Source organism: Emydura macquarii, unplaced genomic scaffold (genome assembly GCF_026122565.2).
Source record: "Emydura macquarii macquarii isolate MOO-44397 ecotype Brisbane River unplaced genomic scaffold, CSIRO-AGI_Emac_v2 contig_1253, whole genome shotgun sequence".
Classification (NCBI taxonomy): Eukaryota; Metazoa; Chordata; order Testudines; family Chelidae; genus Emydura; species Emydura macquarii.
Genome location: NW_027131390.1, coordinates 56,105,086 through 56,130,571, shown reverse-complemented (window position 1 = coordinate 56,130,571; position 25,486 = coordinate 56,105,086). Strand labels below are relative to the sequence as shown.

Sequence of the window (25,486 nt, the reverse complement as noted above, 5' to 3'; positions counted from 1 at the left end):
TGAAAATGGTGAAGAAAAACCTGGGGCAGAATAATGTCAGCTATCAGGAAACTTCTCAGGCCCTTCAGTTTCTTATTGTAGCTGTATTTGCCTACAAGTCCATTACCAGGCCAATAGTGTAGCCATAAGGGGTTTCTCCTTCCTCCATGCAGTTCTTCTACAACCTTCTGAAGTGTGGTTCATCAAATGCAAAGCATGTTACAGTTACATGATCTTGGACTCACTTTGTTTCAGAAACTGTTATAGATGTTCTTTTACATTTCTTTTCATGTAAAACTTGTGAAAACTAAACATCTGTGTTACTACAATGCTTCTAACCAATAGTACCGTAAGGCATTTAGCCGCTTGATGCAATTGAATTGAGTATCTGCATTATGACTTCATTTCTTTCTTCACATTTTGAGTTTATCATCTGGGTTCAGGTAGCCATGTTTCTTCAATCCCCATTGCCAGGGAACATTTGCAATGTAGCATTTAAATGCTCTTGAATATTTCTATTGTAACAGCAATGATGTTTAGTCCTCATTTATATCTCTTGAATATTGTTGATGTAAGATACAATCCTACTGAAATGTTTTTTCATTCATGTTTGTTTTTAAGATGGGATTTCCGATTTGTTTTGCTTTTCTTGGATATGCATTAGCGTTTTGGTTCCATGTGGTGCTTATGCTTATTAGATTACTGACTTGCTGATCCTTTCTTTTGCATTCTTATTATAGTCAAACCAGGTGCTATGTATTGACAGTTCTCAGCTTCTACGTATCAGAGTTAATATTCAAATAATATGTGTGACCAATTTTTGCTTTAGCTTTTCTTCATATTTTATGTCTGAATGACATTTCTATTTAGCAATACAGCATAGATTTCCATGCTGCAGCAGTGAGTGGCTATTTGAACAATGTGGTAAATGGGCTTGTAGGGAGGTTTCTTCTACCTGTGCAGCAGGCTAGTTGCGGTGTCCTTCTGATCCAGAGTTGAGAGGGCCATGATTTGCTAGAATTTAGGGGATTGTGGGCATCCGTCACACAGGCACTAGAAATCCCTTCTCTTGCAGTGAGAAGAGAACTAAGACCACCATTGTGGCTTGCAGTGAGTCTTGAGGGATATATCTAATGAACAGCCCCATCTGACTGGGGATAGTCTGACCCCACACCAGGTGCCTGGCTTTAGTTATGACTTACCATTGCCAAACACTCATGCACCTGAATCACACATTATTCGCTCTCCTAATTATAACAAGATATACATCATATCATAATTCTGCTATTAAAATTCCTCGTTAAGAAATGTGTTGAATTACAGCAAACAGCTCCCAGCAACCTGAAAAGTATGCAAACAGCCTGAAGGTAAAAAGATACACACTTGTCCAACAAGATTTAACTTATAATTCACAATAAAAAAAATTAGAAAAAGTGACTTTATGTGTCAGGAAATGAGTTGTTCCACATGCTGCAAGTGATCATATAATGAGGTGCTGTATCTCTCACACTCACAAAAGGATCAATACATACACGTGAGCTGCACTTGTTCCCTTTTTAACAAAATACTTATTCTATTTAACAACAAAATGAAAAGAAAAATTCTATCTCTACAGAGGATTAGCTGATTATTCTCCTGCATCTTTACCTAGTTTATAGTTCTACAGCTTCTGTAACGAAGAATAAAATGACTTCTTGTTAGAGAATGGCTACTCTAATGGCATAGACTGTGAGCCAAGTTCAGCCCTGACTTATCACCTTTGGAATCTCCTCTAAAGTACCTGCATTTGCAAATAAAAGCAGAATTTGACTTATGCTTTCTTGTGTAAGGCTAATTGAATGAGAAGAGTACGTCCCGCCCTTGATATTTTGTGCTGCTCAGGCAGTGCAAAATGGCTGCAAAGCCACTTGAATCAACTACCTAGGGATCTTCCAGCTCTCACACAGCTAGTGTAGTGGCTCTATGCCTTTCCCAGCCTAGCAGACCTGTAGTAACTGGATGTGGCTGGAGTTTTCCTGTGGTCTGGCCCTTTGGAGCCACAGGCAGCTTAATGCAATTTAGAGCAGCCCTGAGGCTGTTCAAAGTTGAAATGGAAGCCCAATAGGCCCATGCCTTGCCCCAGGACCAGGATGTCAAAAAGATAATGTAAAACCACCTCTGCCCACTCCCCATTAGTCCTACCCCATGCACAAATTGGCCAGATTAGAGTCTGGCCCCAGATGTGCAATCTTCCTGAAGATTAATGAGGGTCCTGTGCAAGAGCCAAGATACTATGCGGATTATATTCTTGAAATTAACATCTTCACATTGATGTAAGAGAAATCATTTGGGGAGGGAAGGGAGCACGCAGAAACATAACTAGTTTGATCTAGCTTTGCTTGTCTTGTAATTTTGTCTTGCTTAACTCAGCCTTTTCAGTGCTGATCCAGAACAGCTCTCCACATTTTCACATAACATTGAAAATAGTCACAAAACCAAGACATCAAAGATAAAGTGACTTTCCTCTAATGCTCTCAACAGCACCCTTAACACTTTCTCTGTAGTTTGGGACTTAACTATAATCATACTGTCAGACAGTATCGATGTTGTGTGTCTGGACTAGAATCCGAAATCCTCTCTAGAAAGGCAAGGGGAAGTAAGGTTCTATATTTAAGGCCAATGTAGTGAGATATAAGAGTTTGTCCATTGGGTAACTGGAATCAAGCATTAAGAAGTTCATCATCTGAGCGCCCAATGGCATCTGGATTTGAAAGGGGATCCAGATCTGCAAACAGACTGAACCAGGTTGACATATCTTGATTACCGCTCTCCACAGCTAGGAAAAAAAATCAAATGAAATTGTTATTTGTTGAACTGCTCTTAGATCCAACCAGATCTTTTAAGTAATAAAATATTTAAGTTGGTCTTATCCAATTCATTTGACTAAATACATGTGATAATTGCTATATGTTCTCTTTAATCAAAGACAATAGATATTGGACTAAATTATTAGCTCAATTAGCACATGAGAACGACTCATTAAGATAATGAAGATACATTATAAGCTTAACTTGCATGCACCCTGTGGAATAGCACCTAATTTTTAAAAAAATGCACTGTAAAAGTTTGATATCTTAGTGAAACAGAAAAATTAATTAGTATCCTCCACAAAAAACCTTTCATAATGCAAAGTTGAAAATTTAGATACAATCCACTCCAACCTTTTCTCTGCCCCTTAAGCATACGCAGTACATTACTGGAGTGTGTCACTGTGGCAAATGTCAAATACTATATTCCAAGAGTCTTCATGTTATTGTCGTTTCTTGAAATATAAAAAAATTATATGTCCAGTTTTGTGTCTCTGCCAAGTGATTCTTAGTGGTCTGTCCTGCTACCCAACACTAGGGTATCTCATTAGCTCTTTTGGATGTAGAGAGTGGGGGAGAGAAAATAGATTTGTGATGTTTTTGGCATCTTCTGAGGTACAAAGAAGGTCTGAAAGACTTTTTTGAGTTTTTGGGTCATCCCCCCCGACCCCCACCCCATTACTTATTTTTTACAAGAGAAATTCAGGTCTTTTCTACCCTATTTTTCCTGGAAGACTTCATGGGTAATTGAAGAACCAGTAGGATAATGACAACACAGGGAACTGAGCAATTGGAAGGATTTTATCAGACAGCTTAAAGTATTGCTGGTTTTGCTGGTGTTTTTTGTTAATGGATAATATCTTATTCATACAGTTGAGAGAAAAGCTCTCTCTGCTAAAGATTCAGCACTCCTTTTTCTTCAGTTAAGGGTAAAGAAAGCTCCCCGTCCATTTCTCAGGTCTTCCAAGGAGACACTTCATGGAGGATAGACTTGCTAATTCTGAAGTTAAAAAATAGGAGGAAAGAAATGGACCTTTCCTATGGATCAAAAGGAAGCAAAGAAGGGTACAAGCTTCTTGTGGTGGCATGCCTGCCCCACACTGGCCAGGAAAGAGTTAAAAGGGCTCTTGGGGAGGCTGAATGAAAGGTAGTCAATAGGAAGGGGCTACGTGGCAGGCCACTAAGGCCCCAGGAGGCTGGTAAAAAAGGGAGCTGCAGAGCAATAAGAATGATTCCCAGGCACTCAAAGAGGGAGGACTGTCGGCACCCTGGACAAAACAGGGGCTGGATGCTGGGACTCAGCATAGCTAAACATCCTGAAGGTACTGGGATTCCGGGGAAGTGGCCCAGGGAAATCCACGGAGGAGTTGGGGGAAGATGCAGCAGAAGGCTGCCACATGCACAGGGTCCCTGGGCCGGGACCTGGAGTAGTGGGGGGCCCGGGTTCCCCCTGCCCCACAGTTGCCATTTGGGTGGTGGCAGGACTGCAGTAGCCACAGTGGGAAGTGGCTAGAATAGACTGCAGAATCCCCCAGAAGAGGGGAACACAGATTGTGACTCAGCCAGAGGGCCAAGTCACGAGAAGGAGGGTCCAGCGGAGAAAAGTTGAAGGTCAAGACACTGCAGAGAGGGGCATCTGCCCAGCTGACAGCTGATACCCCAAATAGTGAGCAGGAGGCGCCAAGGCGGTGAGTCAAACCATGTTACACTCCTGTGCTTCTTATTTGGGTATTTCCCGCTAATCTGGCTCCTGTCCGCACATGAAAGCATCTCATCTAAGTGTGGTGTTGCTTTAACCCAGGCTGGTTGAACCATCCTTCAGTATACTCTAAAGTTCGAGTGCTGCTTCCAATGTGAATGCAAGCTCAACCACTCAGATGCTTGTATTTCTCCAATGCTCTCCCACAATTTCCCCCCATATACCCAGAAGGATGGACAGTCTTAGTCTCTCACCTGAATGAGCACAGTACCAGTGTGCACACAGTCAAGCAGACACACATGCATAAGGCTTTGCAGTGTGGCCACTCAGAGCTGGGATAGGCCAACCAGGGTGCTCACACCTGGTTGCCACCTGAATTACTTCTGCAATGAAGACATACCTTTAGTCAGCAGTCTTGTTGATGCACATTGAGTAGAATCCAGCTCCCTCTCAAATTGTATTACATTGAAAGGCAAACTTCATTTGCATATAAATGCAACCATGGAAATTTTATATATTTTTTTTATCAAATCTATATAGATTTGATAAATCTAGTGAGACACTGGAACATTAAATACATTGTATATAATGTAACTTCATTTTTAAAAGATAAACACTGGTTCTTCTTCGAGTGCTTGCTCATGTCGATTCCAAGTAGGTGTGTGTGCGCCACATGCACAGTCTGCCGGAAAGTTTTCCCCCAGAGTACACATAGGGTTGGCTGTGGAGCCCCCTGGAGTTGCGCCTCCATGGCACTCTATACAGGGCTCCACCGACCCTTCCCTCCTCAGCTCCTTCTTCCCACCTGTGACGGTCGCTGGAACAACTGGTTTCTCTTGCTTCGCAAGTGATTCCCGCTTTTATTGTTCTCTCTGTTAAGTACCTGTAAATAGTTAAAGTAGTTAAGATTTAGTCGTTGTTAGTATAGCTTAGGATAGTACTCCCAATTAGCAGGTAGTTCCAGTTCTCCCCGCCCCGGGATTGGGGCATGCCTGGCTTCAAGCCGTGCGGGTCCTGCAAGAAGCCTATGCCCAGGGATGACCTGCACTCCTCCTGCCTTAAGTGCCTGGGAGAATCGTACCTGTGGGAGGGTTGTAAAATTTGTAGGAGCTTTCGTCCAAGGATCCACAAGGAAAGAAGCCAAAGACTTAAATTCCTAATGATGGAAGAGGCTCTTCGTCCTACGGATGCTTCAGTGGCGCAAGGTCCCAGCAAATATACCTTGGTGCAGAGTGCTCTGGCATCGGAGAGAGAAAGGACCACATACTAAGGACTCTACTAAGGAGCCACAGCACCAACATACCTTCCTTGCACCAAAGGCCTCGATACATGGGACACAGCGGCATCGTTCCCATTCCCTAGTGCCCCACAAAAAGAAGAGGTCAGAAAGGGGGTGCTCACCGACAGCAAGATCGTTGGGAAGAGAAGTGGGCAAAGTGAGACCCGTGCGGGGCCACTTAAGCCCTGACTCACAAGGCGTGGCACCACTGACTCCGGCCCTGGGAAGGGGTTCGTTGAGTTTGGCGCCTGTGGTGTCTTTGCTGAGGGAGATACTGGCGGAGGATTTGTAACTCCCCTCCACTCCTGAGACTTTTTGAGGCGGCGAGGGAGCTGATAGAAGAGACAGCCCTGCCAGCCCAGCCTAGGCAAGAGCGGGTGCAAGCCCCGGCATCAAAGAAGACCGGTGCCATCCAAGGGCAAACCAGTGCTGATGGCCAGGTCCCGCTCCCCTCAACACCACTCCATAGCACCGTCCAGCACCATGCCACCATGGTCCCTGCACAGTAAGAGGCTCTCCTGGGACTTGGAGGCAGAGTCCGTTACATCTAGGAGAAGACGGCACCAGAGCAGGCAAAAGGCGGAGGGACTGCCCCTCCCCTCAACACAGTGGCTGCCCCAATGGCGATGCTGTCACAGTGGCCATTCTGGACCCCCCTGGGCGTACCACCAGGCCCAAGGGTCCCAGTCACACAGGTTCCTTTGCTTCATAATCCAGACCCTGGCCTTCCCATTCAACTAGTACCCCATCGGATGCTGGAGATGTCTTGGACCTGGGCACCAAGTTGGACGAGCCCTAGGAGCCCGGCACCGCGGGGAGTGAGGTGGCACTGCATGACCTGGTGCTGAGGGGCAGGAATCTGCAGTACCTCTGAGGGAGTCCTCTTCCTCGTTCCCTGATGAGGCTGTAGCGGGAGCTACCCCAACTTCCATCCCGGATGACAGCAGGGCACACCAAGAGCTACTGTGCAGGATAACTCAAAACATGGGCCTCCAAGCTGAGGAGGTGATGGAGGACATGGACCCCATGGTGGACATATTGCTTCTGGAGGGCCCTTCCAGGGTCGCCTTTCCACTGATTAAAACCATTAGGGAGACCACAAAGACCTTGTGGCAGACCTCTGCCTCTCTACCCCGTACTGCTAAGAAGGTGGACAGGAAATACTTTCTGCCATCTAAGGGACATGAGCATTTTTATACCCATCCCACACCAGGGTCATTGGTGATGGCTGTTGCTAACAAAAAAGAGCGGCAAGGACAGCAAGGGCCCATGCCAAAGGCCAACGATGCAAAAAAGTTGGAGCTCTTCAGGTGGAAGGTATATTCCACTGGGGGGGGCTCCAACTTAGGATCGCGAATGAACGGGCAATCCTAAGTAGGTATGCCTACAACTCCTGGGTGTCAATGGATAAGCTCAAGGACTCAGTGCAGCCGGATTCCAAGTCCGAATTCACAGCCATGGTTAAAGAAGGCATGGCAGTCTCCCGGACTCTGCTCCAGTCTGCTTTGGACGCAGCGGATGCGCTGGCCTGTGCTATGTCTTCAGGGATGGCCATGAGGAGAAGCTCTTGGCTGCAGACCTCAGGCCTCCAACAGGACAACTATCCAGGATCTCCCATTTGAAGGACCGGCTCTTATTTTTGTCCCAGATGGACTCTTAACTACAGAGCCTGAAGGACTAAAGAGCCATCCTGAAATCTGCATATGCCGGCACCACAAAGGAAGCCGTTCAAGCTGCAGCTCATGCCCCACTTCTACCAGAGAAGACAGGACTACAGCCGTAGAAGGGGAAGAAATGGCAGGAGGAATACCCACTATGCCTCCAGCCAGAATGAGGGCCAGTAGCAGCAGTCCTTGGCCCAAAGAAAAACTTTTGAGGGTGCGCCCAAGGACGGCACACCAGTCTCAGGCCCAGATCCAATCCGTCCCTTGTTCCTAAACCATTTATCCCAATTTTACCATGCATGGTCCCAGATCACGTCTGACCAGTGGGTCTTGCGCACAGTAAAATTGGGATTCTCGCTCCAGTTTTCTTCGCTGCCTCCTTCCCACCCATCCCCATCCCTCTTCAGGGACCCCTCTCACGAGCATCTGCTTCTTCAAGAAGTGCAGTTGCTTCTAAGGTTAGGGGCAGCAGAGGAGGTCCCTCACAATCTGAGGGAAAAGGGGTTTCTTCGCTTTGTAGTCAATCAGATGCATCTACAGTTCACGGTCCTGCCCTTCGGTCTGTCGGCGGCACTCTGGGTGTTCATCAAATGCCTTTTGGTAGTAGCAGCCTTCTTGAGGAGGCAGAGGATTCAGATGTTTCTCTACCTTGATGTTGGCTGGTCAAGGGACACACCAGGGCCCAGGTGGAGGCGCACCTCGTGGTGATAAGGGCCATCTTGGACAGGCTGGGTCTTATGATCAATGAGCAGAAATCAACGCTGGTTCCCATGCAGAGAATAGAATTCATTGGAGTGGCGCTGGACTTGGGACAGGTCAGGGTGTCCCTTCCTCAAGCTCGGTTTCTGGCTCTAAGAGACATGATACAAGACTTGAAAAAGTATCCCCTCACCACAGCTCAGAACTGCTTAAAACTGCTTGGACATATGGCGGCGTGCACTTGTGGTCCAGCATGCGAGGCTATGACTGAGGCCACTGCAGGCCTGGTTAGCCATGGCATATCACCCAGCACATAATGCCATAGACAAGGTAGTGTCTCTGCCTCCCAGAGTTCTAGTTTCTCTGGACTGTTGGTGCAAGCCTCAATGGGTATGTGCCGGATTCCCTTTCCTGTCACCCCAGCCATCTTTGTGTTTGGTGACAGATGCGTCAGACATGGGTTGGATGGCCCATCTGGGCAATCAAGTCACAGGGCCTATGGACCCAGTCAGACCTGCTGCTCCATATCAATGTGAGGGAGCTAAGAGCTGTACGTCTGGCATGCCAAGCTTTTCAGGACTATCTAATGGCAAGGTAATATCGGTTCTGATGGACAATGTGACAGCAATGTTTTATATAAACAAACAGGGCGCACTTTCCCCTGTGCCAGGAAGCCCTCAGTCTGTGGGAATTCTGCATCGCTCGTTTGATTCACCTTGTGGCATCATATCTTCTGGGGTGCCAGAATGCATTGGCAGACAACCTCAGCAGGTCCTTCCTCACTCACGCGTGGCTGATTCGACCGGATGTGTTGGCCAATGTTTTCCAGAGGTAGGGCATTCCTCAGGTGGACCTATTCGTCACAGAACTCAACAAGAAGTGCAGGAACTTTTGTTCTTTTCAGAAGCACAGCCCCAGGTCCCTTGCAGATGCATTTCTCATTCCGTGGACAGACCAGCTATTCTATACCTTTCCACTGACCCCTCTTATCCACAGGGTGCTGGTGAAGATCCAGCAGGACAGGGCCATGGTAATTCTAATAGCCCTGGGTTGGCCCCGTCAGCACTGGTTTACAATGCTGCTCGATCTTTCAGTGGAAACGCCGATCACTCTGCCTCTTCCCCAGACCTGCTCACTCAGGACCAGGGCACGCTGAGGCACCCCCAACCTCAAGGTGCTGCACCTCATGGCGTGGAACCTCCGTGGTTGAACCCTAGGAAACTAGTGTGTTTAGAGCAGGTCAGGGAGGTTCTCCTTAGTAGTAGGAAACCCTTCGCTAGGGCTACCTACCTAGCAAAGTGGAAGTGGTTTTCGATGTGGGCAGCAGCAAAGAGTATCCTGCTTTTGAAAGTGCCAGTTCCGACGATATTGGACTATTTGCTCCATCTGAAGCAGCAAGGCTTATTGGGGTCTTCAGTTAAGGTCCATTTGGCAGCCATTTTGGCATTCCACTCTGGGGAGGCAGGTTGCTTGTTTTTCACTAACCCCCTGATTAAGCAGTTCTTGAAAGGGTTGGACAGACTATACCCACCAACATGATCGTCAGTGGCCCAATGGGACCTCAACCATGTCCTCTCGAGGCTAACAGACCCCCCCGGTTTGAACCTCTTGTGTCTTGTTTGCTCCTCTATTTATCCTGGAAGGTGGCCTTTTTGGTAGCCATAATATTGGTCAGAAGGGTATCCGAACTCAAAACACTGACTTCAGAGCCTCCGTACATGGTTTTCTTCAAGGATAAGATCCAGCTTCACCCTCAGGCAGCTTGTCTGACAAAGGTGGTCTCTCATTTCCATGCTAATCAGGACATTTTCCTCTTGGTTTTCTTCCCGAAGCCACATGCTAATAGTAGGGAACGTAGGCTGCACTCTCTTGATGTCAGAAGGGCTTTAGCCCTCTACATTGACAGGACCAAGCCTTTCAGGAAGACATCTCAGCTGTTTGTAGCAGCAGCTGATAGAATGAAGGGGAAACCCATTTAGTCTCAATACATCTCATCTTGGACCACTTCATGTATCAGGGAGCATTATGATCTGGTGAAAGTGCCAGCACTGGCATTAACGGCCCATTCCACAAGAGCCCAAGCATCTTCTGCAGCATTTCTGGTGCAGGTGACAATTCAGGACATTTGCAAGTTGGCAACGTGGTCCTCGATTCACACCTTCACAATGCACTATGCTATTACTCAGCAGGCAAGGAATGATGCCACTTCAGAAGAGCAGTTCTGCAGTCTGTGGGAGTTTGAGTTCCAATCCCTCCCCCTGTGGTATGGCTTGGGAGTCACCTACTTGGAATCGACATGAGTAAGCACTCGAAGAAGAAAAAAATGTTACTAACCTTCTGTAACTGTTGTTCCTTGAGATGTGTTGCTCATGCCCATTCCAAAACCTGCCCACCGACCCCACAGTCAGAACTATCCAGTAAGAAGGAACCGAGAAGGGTCGGGTCAGCGAAGCCCTATATAGAGCACAAGGGAAGCGCAACTACAGGGGGCTCCATAGCCAACCCTACGGGGGAAAACTTTCCGGAGGACTGTGCAAGCAGCACGAGCACCTACTTGGAATGGACGAGGAACACATCTCAAAGAACAACCGTTACAGAAGGTTAGTAACCGTTTTTTATATAATTTCAAATAAAACGCTAGTAAAATAATATCATTCCTTTCTCTATTGAAGAAAGTTCCCTTCTTGCTCTCTGGCTGGATTAAATCTTCTCACTATATACAGCATGTTGATTCTCTAGGCCAAGTGAAACATGCAGACACATGAAATTGAAACGTATTTGGAATACACCAGCACATGCACTGCAGTTGCTGTATAAACTCACAGGTCTCCAAGTTACTTTGGACTCTACATCTGCTGACAGTGAAACACTGGTTGATAAAGCCAGTAAACTACTGAAAATGTGACCAATAAGGTATAGTACTTGTTTTACAAGTCAGTCCCCCAAATTCCAATTCTACTTTGAAAGCGTTTACAATAGTTACTGGTACTACCATATACGAGCTGGTATTGATACGTTGCTAAGATACTAGCATCAAACCTTGAAATAAAATGCAGTATAGTGTTCACAGATCCATGTGCTAAAATAATTTTCCTGTTTCTATTTTAAGTGCTCAGTGGTGAGAGATGTGGATAAACACATCGCTACTTTCAGAGTTATCTTGTCTCTCACCAGCAAAATATCGATTGAAATAATAAGCCAAAAATGTTAGCATGAAACATTGCTTATGAAGAAGCCTACCTACTACAAAGATACAGAAATAACTTACACATTGGTGATATCTTTGGAGTGCTGTGTGAAGGGAATGGCTGATTACCAGGCAGTGAGTGAGTAAGAGACCACACAGATTCTGACTGAGATGTCCAGCCTTAAAGGAAAAAGTAATGGATTACAGAGCAACAACCGCATACTGAAGATAGAGTAAAACATCATTTGAGTGCAACATACAGAACTGACGCAGTACACTGGTTATTTTGTGGTAAATGCAATTAACTATGAACTTCCACTAGTGCTGATAGGAGTCAGACTTTTTGCCTTGGATAGCCTAAGAAAATATTAATCACCTACAAAATGTTAACTGTATCAATAGTAATCCCTCCCACTCTTTAGGATGGTTCTTGATGTCCCACAATTGCAAACATGCTACAATTTGATCCTTAATATTGCCTAAGTGTATATATAATCCTGTTATTTCTGTTCTTGGTTACATGGGTCTAAACAGAGATAAACTGAAAGCATTCCAGATTTATACTTATGTACATAAGAATGGCCATACTGGATCAGACCAATGATCCATCTAGCCCAATCCTGTCTTCCAAAAATGGCCAATGCCAGGTGTTTCAGAGGGAATGAACAGAACAGGTAATCATCAAGTGATCCATCCCGTTATCCATTCCAAGCTTCTGGCAAACAGCAATCCCTGCCATTCCTGGCTAATAGGCATTGATGGACCTATCCTCTATGAACTTATCTACTTCTTTTTTTAACTTCTGTAGTCAGCTAACTGGCTAATAGCCATTGATGGACCTATCCTCTATGAACTTATCTATTTTTTTTTCTTTTTTTTAACTTCTGTAGTCAGCTAACTGACTACAGAATTTGGCTCAATATATTAATGGAATTTTCTAGATTTATTGGAAATTCTAGGGTAACTCAGATTCAGCAATTCAGTTCAAAGTCCGTATCTGATTTTTTCACTATATTATAAACGCCTAAAAATAAAACCCAGAAAATATAAATATTTAAGATGTCTAAACTGCGTATTTTATAGATAGAATGTCTGGTCACCAAAAACAAGGACAGTAGAGATTTTCTTGCCACATATGTCATCAAATTAGCAGATTTTTTTCTCATTTTTTTGGCTTCAAAAACACTATTGTATATGTGACAAAAATTCAGGACTTAATTGTGCAAATCTTACTCTCATAAATAATCCTTATTCATGCAAGCTGTCCCATTGACATAATGAGGGCTACTCACATAAGGTTGGAAGATCAAGTCCTAATTCAATTAATTACAGAGTTACGTTTCCAACTCTGAATTAATAGATATTGATTATGTCTATAAACTGCCTGAAGGCAAGCACACTATGGCTACGTTTACACTGACGGCAGTAAAATCGCCACCGCCAGATCGATCTTTCAGGATCGATTGAGTAGTCAGTGAGACCCGCTCAATCGATCAGGAAGTCGACTGAGTAAGTCCACCCCCTCAAGTAGCGTTGCGCTGAGTCGACGGGAACAGCAGTGTGAACAGTGCACAGAAGGGAAGCTCAGCAGTCGACATCAGTTACACAAACTACTCTGCGTAGTTTGCGTAACTCCCGTCGACTGCCGCTGAATCGCGCGGTCAGTGTGAACCAGCCCTGTGTTTGGAAGGAAGCAAAAGTCTGTTATTGGAAAGGGTGATAATTTACAGATTTCCTGACTGAACTAGTTGATATTCTGAGATTCGTGACAGCAGTATTTGCCCAACTTGTACTGCAGTAGCATTATTGCAAGACAGTTCTTTTTAGTCCCTAATACCTTTGCACCCAATCATTCTATAGAAGTTTTGCCATTAATGTCAAGTGGAAGCAGCATCTGGCCTTTTGTATAAAGATTTTAAAAAATCTGTAGTTTGAGTACTTCACAAATGCTTACTACTGAAGTTTCCAGTAGCATGAAGGCCAAGGTCAAGGAGCTGTGAAGGTAGGAATCCAGATGAACGAGCCAGAGGTTCTAACTCTGTCGCAGGATTCTGTGAAGGGAGACTGGTATGAGGATGCCCAAACACATTTTGACATTCCTGGATGATCTCTCCAGCACTTGAAGAAAAGGGACTCAGCACGTTATCCAGGAATGAGAGCTCTTTCTCAAAATCTCCTTCCAAAGAATCTGCTGCTAGATTGCTTGAAACTGAAGGAGGAAAAAAAAAACAAGTTGGAAGAGCATTTTTTGAGAAAATAATAGCACAGACTGTAATCCATATGACTACTAAATTCCTGCTATTTTTTTTTAATATCAAATGAAGGATCACATTCTGTGCTGTAACCCATAAGTTCACTCTGACTTACATTCTTGTTATTGAAAGCAGGATTTGGCCCAAAATATCAGTTCATATTGCCTAGAAGACAAGATAACGTGTACCTTATTTAGGCCTCAGTCCTGCAAAGAGACCCTCATATCTGCATGTAGTCTTACTCAAGTTAGCAGGTCACCACAAGGTCAGCCCATGTGGATCAGATTGCAGAACTGGTGTTTAATTTTATAGGAAACTGATTTGCAATCACAAGATGCAAATATAGCTTTATTTTAAGTCAAATTTTCATATTGGGTAATCTTGAAAATTGATGTAAATCCTAAAAATGTGTAGTAGAAGACAATGTTGGTTATTTTAAAACAGGAGTTTATTGTAAGAGAAAGTTACTCACCTTGTGCAGTAACAATGGTTCTTTGAGATGTGTGTCCCTATAGGAGCTCCATTGTAGATGAACTTGTGTCCCCATGCAGCTGATTGGAGAACTTTGGTTGCAGTGTCTGTTCAGCCCCCACATGCACTGTCCCGCCTCATGCTGTGCCACAAGGCTAACCAATGTTGTGTGGGTGAACTCTCCTCACTTTCTTCTCTACTGCAGAGTCTCTAACAAGAACTCCAAAGTAGAGGGGAGGAGGGTGGGTCGTGCCGCACTCATAAGAGAACCCATCTCGAAGAACCATCGTTATTACACAAGGTAACTTTCTCTTCTTCAAGTAGTGTCCATATGAGTGCTCCACTGTAGGTGACTCCTGAGCAGTATCCTGAACAGGAAGCTGGGGCTTTAGAGTGGAGTCTGGTACAGATGATAATGCTATGGAGCCGAAGATGGCATCAGAAGCAGATTCCCCAGTGATCGCATAGTGTTTTGCAAAGGTATGCACAGATGCCCAGGTTACTGCCCTGCAAATTTCTGAGATAGGGACATTCTTGAGGAAGGTGAGAGAGGAGGAAACTGACCTTGTGCAGTGCATGTGGATACCGGATGGAGGTACTATGCTGCAAACCTGATAGCACTGTTTGATAAAGTTTGCGATCCATTTGGAAAGTCTCTGAGCCGATATCGCTGGGCTTTTAGACCTTTCCGCAATGTAGAGGAAAAGCTTCAGATTTCCTAAAGACCTTTATCCTGTCCAACTAAAGGTCAGGGCTCTCCTAACATCCGGTGTGTGCAGTATAGCCTCACTGTGATAACAGTGTAAAAGGTCGGGAGGTGAATCAGTTGGTTTAGGTGAAAAAACAAGGTCACCTTGGGGATGAACTTCAGGTGCAGTCTGAGAGTAACCTTGTCCGGAAAGAATACTGTACAAAGTGGGATTTGCCATTAGTGCCGCTATCTCCCTTGTTCTCCTCATCAAGGTGATTGCCACTAGGAACGCTGTCTTCATAGACAGGTGTGAGATTGAACAAGTGGCAATGAGTTCAAAAGGCAGCAGCCAGGCTCTTTAGTACTAAATTTAGGTCCTATGATGGGGCAGTAAATCTGAATTGGGGAAAAAGGTTCACTCGAGGAATTGCTTTACAGTGGGGGGTGAGAGTATTGAGTATCCCTCCATTTGTTTACGGAAGGCTGCTAGGGCCGCTAGGTGAAACTTGAGTGAACTAAGGAATAGTCCTGACTTACTGAGAGTTGGTATATATCCTAGGACCATTGAGAGAGAACCAGATGTTGGAGACATTTGCTTGGAATTGCACCAAACATGAAACCTAGTCCACTTTGCACATAAGTATGAGAGGTAGCCAATTTCCTACTGTGTAGTAACACTTCCCATACCTCATCAAAGCAGGATCTTTCTATGTGTTGGAACCATGAAAGAGCCATGCCCTGAGTCAGAGCCTCCATGGTTTGGGGTGGAGAGTGCGGCCTTCAATCTGTAAGGGAAGATATGGAGTGGGATGAAGAGGGATCGATGGACATATCACCAGCTGTGACAGGTAAGGGGACCATGTCTGTCTTGGCCAGGTGGGAGCAATCAGTATAACATATGCTCTCTCTCTTTCTTTTTGAACAGGACTTTCAACAATAGAGGAAATGGGGGAAAGGCGTATAGAAGGCCCTTGTCCCATGAGAGAAGGAGTGTGCCCCCTCAAAAGTGCTATCAGAGGCCTACCCTGTAGCAGTAGCGCAGGCATTTCTTGTTCAGGTAAATGGCGAACAAATCTATTGCCGATGTTCCCCACTGTCTGAATATGTTGTGGAGTATGGCAGAGTTCATCTCCCATTTGTAGTCTTGTGGAAACTTGTGTCTGAGACTGTCAGCTGTCATGTTCTGCACTCCTGGTACATAGTCTGCTGATATCGTAATGTGGGAAATGCACCAGTTCCATAGCTTCAGTGCTTCCGCACAAAGAGAGGGTATCTGGCGCCAACCTGGCTATTTATGTAATACAGTGGGATGTCTGTCATGACTCTTGTGTGTGTACCTCTGATCAGTGGAAGGAAGTGAGCACACGCGTTCCTGAGTTTGAAGAGGTTGATATGAAGACACACCTCCATGGGTGACCACTTGCTTTGTGTTGTGACATTGTTGAGATGTGCTTCCCATCTTATGAGGGATGTGTCTGGGGTGATGAGCAGTGACTGAGAGGGCTGTGTGAATGGGATCCCCGTGCAGATATTTGCTGGCTCCTTCCACCAGATCAATGATTCTTTGACCTTGGTGGGTAACAATAGGGGCTTGTCTAAGCAGTCTCTGTCCTGTCAACCGAGCTGACTCATGACTAGAGACACCTCATGTGAAGTTTGGCATGAGCTATCACAGATGTGCCCACAGTCATGCGCCCTAGCAGTTGAAGGCAGTGTCTGACTGATATTTAAGGACTGGTTTGCACTGCCTTTCTCAGCATGGATAGATTGAGGAATCTGTGTTATGGGACGAACGCTATCACTCAGAGTTGAAATTGGCTCCTATGAACTCTAATCTCTGTACTTGAGTTAATATCAATTTTTAGATTTTTTTTTTAGGCCCAGGCTCCTGAATAAATCCGTAGTCATGTGGATAATCTGTAGAGCTTCGTCAAAGAAATGAGCCCTGAGGAAGCAGTCATCCAGATAGGGGTAGATCATAATCCCCTGGGAACGAAGCTGAACTGCCACTGCAGAGAGGATCTTGGAGAATATTCTGGGAGCTGATTATAGCCTGAAGGGGAGTATTCTGTACTGATAGTGGTCCTGTCCTAGAGTAAATCTGAGGAACCCTCTGTGGGAAGTAAGATTGTAATTTGGAAATAAGCATCCTGAAGGTCAAGGGCCGAAAATCAGTTTCCCTTTTCCAAGCTGGCATACTTGCTGCTAGAGTGACCATCTTTAATTTTTGAGGCTTGACGAACTTGTGAGTGCTCTGAGGTCCAGTATGGGTCTCAGTCCTCCTTTTTCTTGGGTATTAGGAAGTAATGGGAGTAAAAACCTGTGCCTTGTACTTGCTGGGGTACTGGTTCTATGGCTCCAACATGTAGGAGGTGATCTATCTCTTGTAACAACAGACTTTCGTGAGAAGGGTACCTGAAGAGGAACAGGGAAGGATGTTGGAGGGGCAGGGAGGTAAAATGGATGGGATACCCATTGCAGATGATTTCTAGCACCCATTTGTTGGATGTTATCTGTTCCCAGGTGCTGTGGAACCGAGCAAGACAGCATCCAAACGGATGCAAAGGATTGGTCAGCGTCAGGTGGCATTGGAGGGAGGGGTCTGTTGGCACCCCAACCAATCTGTCACAATTGATGTTTTGAAGTAGAAGGTTGTGGGGCCAACAGTTTGTGCTTTGATCATCTGGATTTTTTTCTTTTGTGGCTCATAAAAGCATTGGGATTGATAGTGAGCAGTATGTGATTTAAGTCAGGGTTGAGGACTGTATTTTCTCTTCTGGCCAGGTGTATAAATTCCCAGTGACTGAAGGGTAGCCCTGGAATCTTTGACCATGTGAACAATTTGGTGCCTTCGAAGGGAAGGTCCTCCATAGTTGTCTGTACTTCCTTAGGGAAGCCAGATAAATGTACCCAAGAGGCTCGTTGCATCATGATTGTTGAGGAGATAAATCGTGCCATGGTATCAGCTGCATCGAGCACTGATTTAAGTGCTGTCTTGGCCACCAGTTGCCCTTTATTGATAATACCCCTAAATGAATCTTTGTGATTCCAGAAGCTGATCAATAAACAAATTGAGTTTGGAATAATTAAAGTAGTCTTATTTTGCTGTTAGCACTTGGTAATTTGCGATGCAGAATTACAGTGTGGATGAAGAATAAGCCTTTCTTCCAAATAGGTCAAGGCATTTCCAATCCCTATTGTAAGGGGTTGACTTCACCTGGTGCTCATGACCTCTGGAGTTCACCGCATCCACAACGATTAAATTAGGGAGAAAAGAAATTCTGTATTTTTGGCTGGGATATAGTATTTCTTATCAGCTCACTTACAGGTTCAGGTGCCTGATGCCAGGGTCTGCCATAAAAGCTTGGCTGTATCCAAAAAAGCCTCGTTGATGGGCAGGGCTACTCTGGATGAAAAAGAGGAGTGCAAAATGTCTATCAGTTTAGGGTGTGATTCTTTTACCTCCTGTAGGGGTAATTGAAGAGTGTCTGCCACCCTCTTTGCTGGGTCTTGAAAGAGTTTAAAGTCATCTGCTAGAGATCGTGGAGGGGGGCATCACTGCCTTATCTGGTGAAGAGGACGAGATATTGGTTAATGGTGTGCCTGCTTCATTGAGGTCAGCCTCCTGTTCCTCCCTAATCTCTTTGGGAGGTTCAGAGGATCTGGATGCAGAAGCTGATGATAGACACCTCACTGATTCATGGTGGGTCACGCTAGGTGTTTGGGAGGCATGATGTTTATAAGCCTCCAATGAGTCCCAGTAAGGCCACTGGGATGGCAGAAAGGGTCCCAGTGACTGGCATCATGGTTGTTTGTACTAGGTGGTTGAGGGTCTGGTGGTCGGTACGACTATGAAGGCCCAGAGTGGTAATGGGCACTATAAGGTGCATGAAAGGAGCGATGGGAGGCAACCTCATTCTGCTCACTATCTGATTCTCCACTGGAGAATGGAGGTGCATGGCATGATACTGGTAGATACTCCTGAGTTTGGGATAGAGTTGGTACTGGAGCCCCAGTACTGAGTAGTGGAGACTTAGGTACATCAGATACCATAAGGTCTCTTGAGTATCTGAACTCCTGGTAGCTGCTGGTACCGAGAAGATGGTACTGATTGGGTTGGTGATGTGGGCCAGGTTAAATGCTTTGACATTGTTTGGCATATCGTTGATGGTACCAAGACTGTTGCCTGTGCCAAGGGAGTCTCCCCCAAAGCATGGTCTCTGTCCTTATCTCTCCCCATTTGGTACCGTTGCTTCAGTGCCTGTGCCCATCAGGTGTTTAGGCATATCAACATGTTCCATTGGGACCAGAGATGGATTTTCAGTTAGGCACAATAGGCACGTGCCTAGGGGCACCAGTATTCTAGGAGCACCTGAACAATGGCTGATTACCGCATGGGCTAATGGGGTCTGTGCCCAGGGGCCCTGGCCAATTTGGGGAGGCCCCGCACGAGTGCTGGAACTCTGGCTCTGCCCCCTGCTTCTCCTTTTCCCCCTGAGCCCTGCCCTGTGGCCAGGCCAGAAGCCAGAGCCCAAGTGTGAGCATATTCCCCCCCATCCAGAGCTGGCTGAATAGTTGCCCCAGTTCCTCCCCCTTCCTAGAGCTGGTCCGGCCAGCCCCTCTCTCCCCTGTCTCCCTTCCCAGCATGGAAAACATGAAGGTCAGTTGTAGGCCGGGGGTGGGGGGTCCTGAAGATGCTGAGCCTAGGAGTGCATAAGGTGTAAATCTGGCCTTGGCTGGGATGGTACTGTGTGAGCTCTGGGTACCGCATTTGGATGGTTTAATTGCTGTCGATACAGAACATGCCAGAGATCTTTTCTGGCTAGTTTGGGGCTTGCTCTGGGGACTCTCAGCTCTCTTTTTTGAAGGCTTATGTGAGTGTCTCATGGCTTTAGGTTCACCACCTTTGGTTATGGAGGGCTGTGGTAAAGATTCCCATCTTCTGGGTGAATCTTGGTGCAGATCTGAAGGAGATTGGAGAGCTGCCTCCATTAGAAGACGTTTAAGTCTAAGCTCTCTGTCCTTTTGAGATTGTTAATTCAGCTGCTGACAAAAATTACACTTCTGAGGAAAGTGGTTTTCTCCGAGGCAATGGACACAACAAGAATGTCTGTCCGCTACAGGGATGGCCTCTGTATAGGAGAGGCACCCCCCATACCAAGGTAGTCCTTGGAGATAGGGGAAGGATTAGATAAAAATTTTCTTTTTTAAGAAAATCAAAGGAAACTTTAAACTAACAAAGAGAGATTAGTAATTATTTAAGTTTGAATAATAGAGTTAACAATCTGACAAACTGACAGCTAATAGCTCTGTCTCAAGCCAGGGGTGAATGAGAAGGAACTAAGGGAGGATTTGCCCATGCAATGCTGGCTAGCCCTCGTGGCAGAGCATGAGGAGGGACAGTGCACATGTGGGCTGAATGGACACTGCTACCAAAGTTCTCTGATCAGCAGCACAGGCACACCTACAGTGGAGCACCCATGGGGACGCTAAGCGAAAAAGAAACATGAGCAGCTGAATCACTATACAACCCAATTTCCCTAATGAAAGGATGTAATACTTCTCTGAGAGGTAGAAATATAGGATGCAGAAGAAGGAGGCAAAACAACTACACCTACTACTCAAAAGCATGTAAAATGCAGGTAGTCTCCTAAGAAAGTTGTCACTGCTAGGCTCCCCAAATGATTTCTGCAGAATGTGTGTTTACTTTGTATTATAAACTTGTTTGAATAAGCAGCCTGAAGAATTGTGGGCCTTTAGGAAGAGATTTAGAGAGTCTTGGTTTTAAAATAAATATTCAAGCCTTCTTTTCCAAAAACTTTTTTTTCTGTATCAGAAAGGGTATTCTGTGTGCATAAGAACTTTGAAATTTGGCTTGGCCATTTTCCACTGTGCATTCTTTATCTATGCTGAATTTTTCTGCCACAGTGTTGCCCAGTTAACTAACTTTATTAGGTCCCTCTAAAATTCCTGAGTCCTTCTTGTTTTGATTAACCTACATAATTGTCCTCTGCAATTGTTGACCTTCACTCTCTATTCCCTTTTCCAGATTATAAGTAAATATATTTAACACTATATTTAACCATAAGGAACCCTTGAGTTATTAACCTACTATTAACCACTATTAACCTACTTTCATGTTGAGAATTTACCATTCATTCCTATTTAATTTTCTATTTCTTAGTTTCTAATCCATGACAGAACTTTACTTTTCTCCCTATGACTATTTAGTTGCCTTAATTGTCTCTCTTGAGAAACTTTAAAGTGAATGCAGTAGGTCAGTGGAAAGTAGCTTCTTTATTTGGCTGAAAAAGCAGGAACTTCCTAAGCCTCTTTCTACACTCCAGAATTGACCTGATTCAACAAACTGTGTAAATACAGTGATGTTGACCCAATTCTCTGAGCAGTTTTCCAGCACGTGCATACAAAGACAAGCTCAAGTTTGCACCCATTGTACAAATCAGGGGTGGTGTAAACCATGATTAGCAAAATCCATCCTAAGGCTGGTTTGCCCTTGCCTACACTTAGGAGTCACCTCGCTGGTGCAGCTCCAGAGATAGCTAAATTGGGGCTGTTTCATGTGTAGACAATGCTTCAGAGACAGTAGGGCTGGGCCTTTTAAAACAGCTTCACTAAATGCAGAGGAGGTTTGCAAGGGCTAGAGATTAGGTCAGACTTGCTGCTATATGTACCCTTACCTGCCAGTCTTGGGCCCATATACTGCTTGGAAAAAATCCTATTCACATTTAATATGCTTGTTTACATCTTCATAGTATTCCTTAAAAAGGACATTGACAGATTTGATTTTTAGGCTCCACTGTTTGCAATATCCTCTGTACCCATCAGTTTTGTTCTTTTTTTAAATATTAGGCAAACATAGATATTTTTCCTCTATTCACCCCTCACCCTACACCAAGGTGTATTTCACTCTTTGGAAAAGAGAGTGTTCACCTCTTTAAGAAGCACCTTATATTTATTTTAAAAATAAACAAAAACCAATTATTATGGGGGGGGAGGGGAAGGAGGTTTGCAGGTAGTTCCATACTTCTCATTGTAAGATTGTTTTCAATTGCTTATAATTTTGCAAAACGTTATCTTTCCAGACTGAAATTTCCCTGGTCGGATGTCTACCTCGGCTTGAGTGTTTTGGGAAAGTTTCAGCAAATATAGTTCAGCCCTTTCCAGGAATGAGATTAGGGAAAACACGTTGTTTTGCCTATTTTTCCAGGGTCCTTACTGTGTATCCTCTCTGTCCATGGCCTTTCCCGACAGCTCTACCCAGAGGCCCATGTAATACAATGGGTGTTGTATTACTCCTCTATTCCTCCACACCTTTATCCCCCAAAGTGGATTTCATTTTTGGAGTAAAGCGTGCACCCCTTATATTTATTTTAAAACAAATGTTTTAAAAGGAAATGTTTGAGTGGAGTGAAAAACATTGTTTTTGTTGCTTGCAAAAGTAGTAGTTTTCCCTCCAGTAAGAGTGGCAGCTTTATTTTTAAAGATGGAGTACCAATATGTAATCTACACAGCTATTTAACAGAAACAATTTAGATTGATCTACAGAAGCTATTAGTTTAGGGCCTTCTGGTACAGTTTTAGAAAGAGCTCTATATAAAGATTTATACGACATATGTGGTTTATAAAAACCATGTATCTACAATCATAGTTTTTATTCCATGGTTACAGTTTATTCTATCTGTTTAGCGCTTTTGGCTTCCATAATTTCCTTCTAATCCATCTCCAGTGGGACTACTACTAACATTCCAATCCTCTGAGCATCTTTTCATCAGCCACTGTTAAAATAAGAATGGAAACAGAAGTGTTTTTTCAGTCTTCACCCCAAATGTCAATCAGGCAAAAAGAGAGAGCCATATTCTTCTCTTTACTAGTTCTACTCCACTATATCTCCGCTATCTTTAAGGAGTTGCTCCTGATTTACTGCAGTGTAAGAAAAGGATCAGACATAGAGACTTAAAATTACACTGGTCCAAGATTGGCAATAGTCAGTGTTGGATACATGAGTTTTAAGGTCTGAAATTATGAGCTTCCATAGCTAGAACTACATGAGTTATACCACTGGGCAGGTGGTTAGTGATATACAACATCCATCCATAACCATAGCAGGGCATGATATTAGACCTTTAATTTGTAATATCCTGACTTATAGAAAAGCTATTTTAGCTAACTTTAAAGGATTTAAAAATGTAATATTACTAACTCTTCTCCTACCCTGCAATCTCTGTACATGATAATTAAGGCAACCAAGCAGAAGCATATGGAAGAGCATCAACAAACATTTTAAAACTGCATACTTTCTAAAAATTTATTTTAAAAGATGGTAAATATAATCACGATGAGGCAAAGTGGCATAAAGAATTTATTGGCAATAAGTATCATTATTCCTCCACAGCAGTTTCTGGTCACTAGATCTGCATTGTCACAGATACAATAGTCCCTCCTCCAGCCCAACCACCACCACTTTTGCAAGGCCTGCTTGAGGCCAGCACTGACCCTCATCCAGAGGGCGCAGAGTCTTCCCTGTGTATCCTCTCTGTCCACTGCCAGCAGTTCTACTCAGAGACCTACGAAATATAAGGGGCTTGGTGTTGCTTCTCTATTCTCCCCCACACTGACTAAGCTGGATTTCACCCTTTGGAATAGAGAGCGTGCCCCTCTTTAAGATGCACCTTACATTTATGTAAAAAAACAAAAACAAAAAAACAATTATGGGGGGCAGTTGCAGGTGGCTCAACATTATATGACTGTTTTCAGTTGCTTATAACTTTGCCAAACTTTAACATGTTGGATATGCCTGCCTCAGGCAGAGTGTTTTGGGAAAGTTTCAGCAAAAATAGTTCAGCACTTTCCAAGAATGATTAGGGAAAAATACATTGTTTTGCCTATGTTAATTTTTTTTAAAAGTTGTTTTGTTCAGAAGCTTTTAGTGCCCACATGCTTTCAAATGAGGGCTTGAAAATGGGCCAGTGCTTACCCTGGGATCAAAGATGTGCCTTTAGCTGTTTGCATGAAAGAATATACAAATGCGGCCTTTGAAAAATATTTGCATATGATTAGTAGAAACTTATTAGAGTTTGGCAGATAAATGCTCAGAAGATTTCATTTGCACTGAGCATCTTCCAGTCCATCACTACAAGGAATGAGCAGGACTTTCCCTGAAATTGCTATTGTGGCATTGGGCATAGGGACTTAGAGCAGGGTGATTGTCTTTTCTGGACTCTCTGTGCTCATCAGGCAATGTGGAGGAGGAAGCTGCCTGTGTTGAATGCAGAGAGGACAAGAGACTTAGCAGCCTAAGTGGGGAGACTGGGACAGGAAACTGATGGGGAAGATGGGATTGAATAGGTAAGGCGACTGAGAGCCAGTATGGATGGAAGGAAAGGAAAGACTAGGAAAGATGGACAAGGAGACTGGGAGCCATCAGGAGGCAGGGAAAGAGGGCAGGGGGCGTGGGACCTTAAAATGGAATAAGGAGTTGGGGAGACTGGGACTGGCTGAGCCAGGAGCCTGGGAGTCTGAGCCTGGGGTAGGGTGAAGATGGGTTGACTAGGCAAAGAGACTGAAATTGAAATGAAGAGCCAGAGAAGAGACAGCAGTGAGACAAGCTCAGGGTGAAGGTGATGGGGCAGAAGGGGTCAGGCTTGGGAGGAATAGGTAGAAGGATCTGTGACCACTAGACATACTCCCATTCAAACCTGAAATGGTTGAGGAATAGACCCAAAGATTCTGAAATCTCAACTTTCCTCTGCTGTTAGCAAATACCCGTGAAACACCTTGTTTAAGTTTGTGTCTCATTCCCCCTCTAGTGATTGGTTCACATAGAGGATGGCAATCTACTACTGCTATCAGTCAGCTTAAGCAGCAAAGGTACGTTCTGTGGATCAAAAAGTTCAAATCCTATGGGTGTTGCTATGATCGCACATGACGGAATGTCTGGGTTTTGAGCTTGCTATAAACATAGGGAACTCATTCCCAGAGCACAATCCATCCTATGTACTGAAGGAGACTTGGGTCTTGTGGAAACAATAGTATCATAACGTATATGCACAAAGATGCTGAATTAAGGTTGTACAGGCAACTTTAATTCTGGCATTTCCTAATTTCAGTGTTAATGTTCTTTTAATATAGTTTGCATGTGTGTGAGTTTAAATATATAGCATGTGAAATCAGGACTATAAAATACACAACGATGTGTGGCAAGTTAATGGTTTTATAAACATGAGTTTGGAGTGACTTTGTTACTTGTCACCCAATGAAATTACCTGAAACCCAAAATCTATATATATTCAATACCTTACCTGCTTCATTTTCCAAACTGATATGAGTTTCCTCATCCAACAAAACTAACCTGATTGAAAAACCAAGGAGAGTTGGTCAGATTGAGCACTCTGATGCAAAATGTGTTGAAATGTTAGTAGCTCAATGCTAAATAGAGAATTAAAGCCTACTTTTCCTCTCGCTAATGTTGGTTTTACATTTAAGTAACTCCAAGAATTTCAGTAGGGTAATTCTGGTTTTACACTGATATAAGTGAGAGGAAAATTTAGCCCCTTAATCTCAAAATTTTCAGGGCTAAAGCCAGATCTTAATTGCCCTCTAAATTCCCAATATATCATCAACACTTCGGTAAACTAGCCCATTTATTTTGGGGCCAACTATTGATTTAGAAGCCTAACATCAGGCAGTCATTTTCAGACC

The 25,486-nt window shown here is 44.3% G+C and overlaps 1 protein-coding gene across 1 annotated transcript in view; it reads right to left on the bottom strand.

Moving 5' to 3' along the window:
• Nucleotides 1-2,600: 2,600 nt before the first annotated feature.
• The window catches only part of ICA1L (islet cell autoantigen 1 like), a 427,480-nt gene continuing 404,594 nt past the window's right edge, over nt 2,601-25,486 (bottom strand). Inside the window, exons 10-13 of the mRNA XM_067548883.1 lie at nt 25,087-25,136; nt 13,308-13,562; nt 11,435-11,533; nt 2,601-2,794 (exon numbers count right to left, since the gene is read on the bottom strand). Of these exons, the coding sequence (XP_067404984.1) occupies nt 2,679-2,794; nt 11,435-11,533; nt 13,308-13,562; nt 25,087-25,136 (520 nt within the window). The 3' untranslated portion in view covers nt 2,601-2,678. The remainder of the gene's footprint in view (nt 2,795-11,434; nt 11,534-13,307; nt 13,563-25,086; nt 25,137-25,486) is intronic.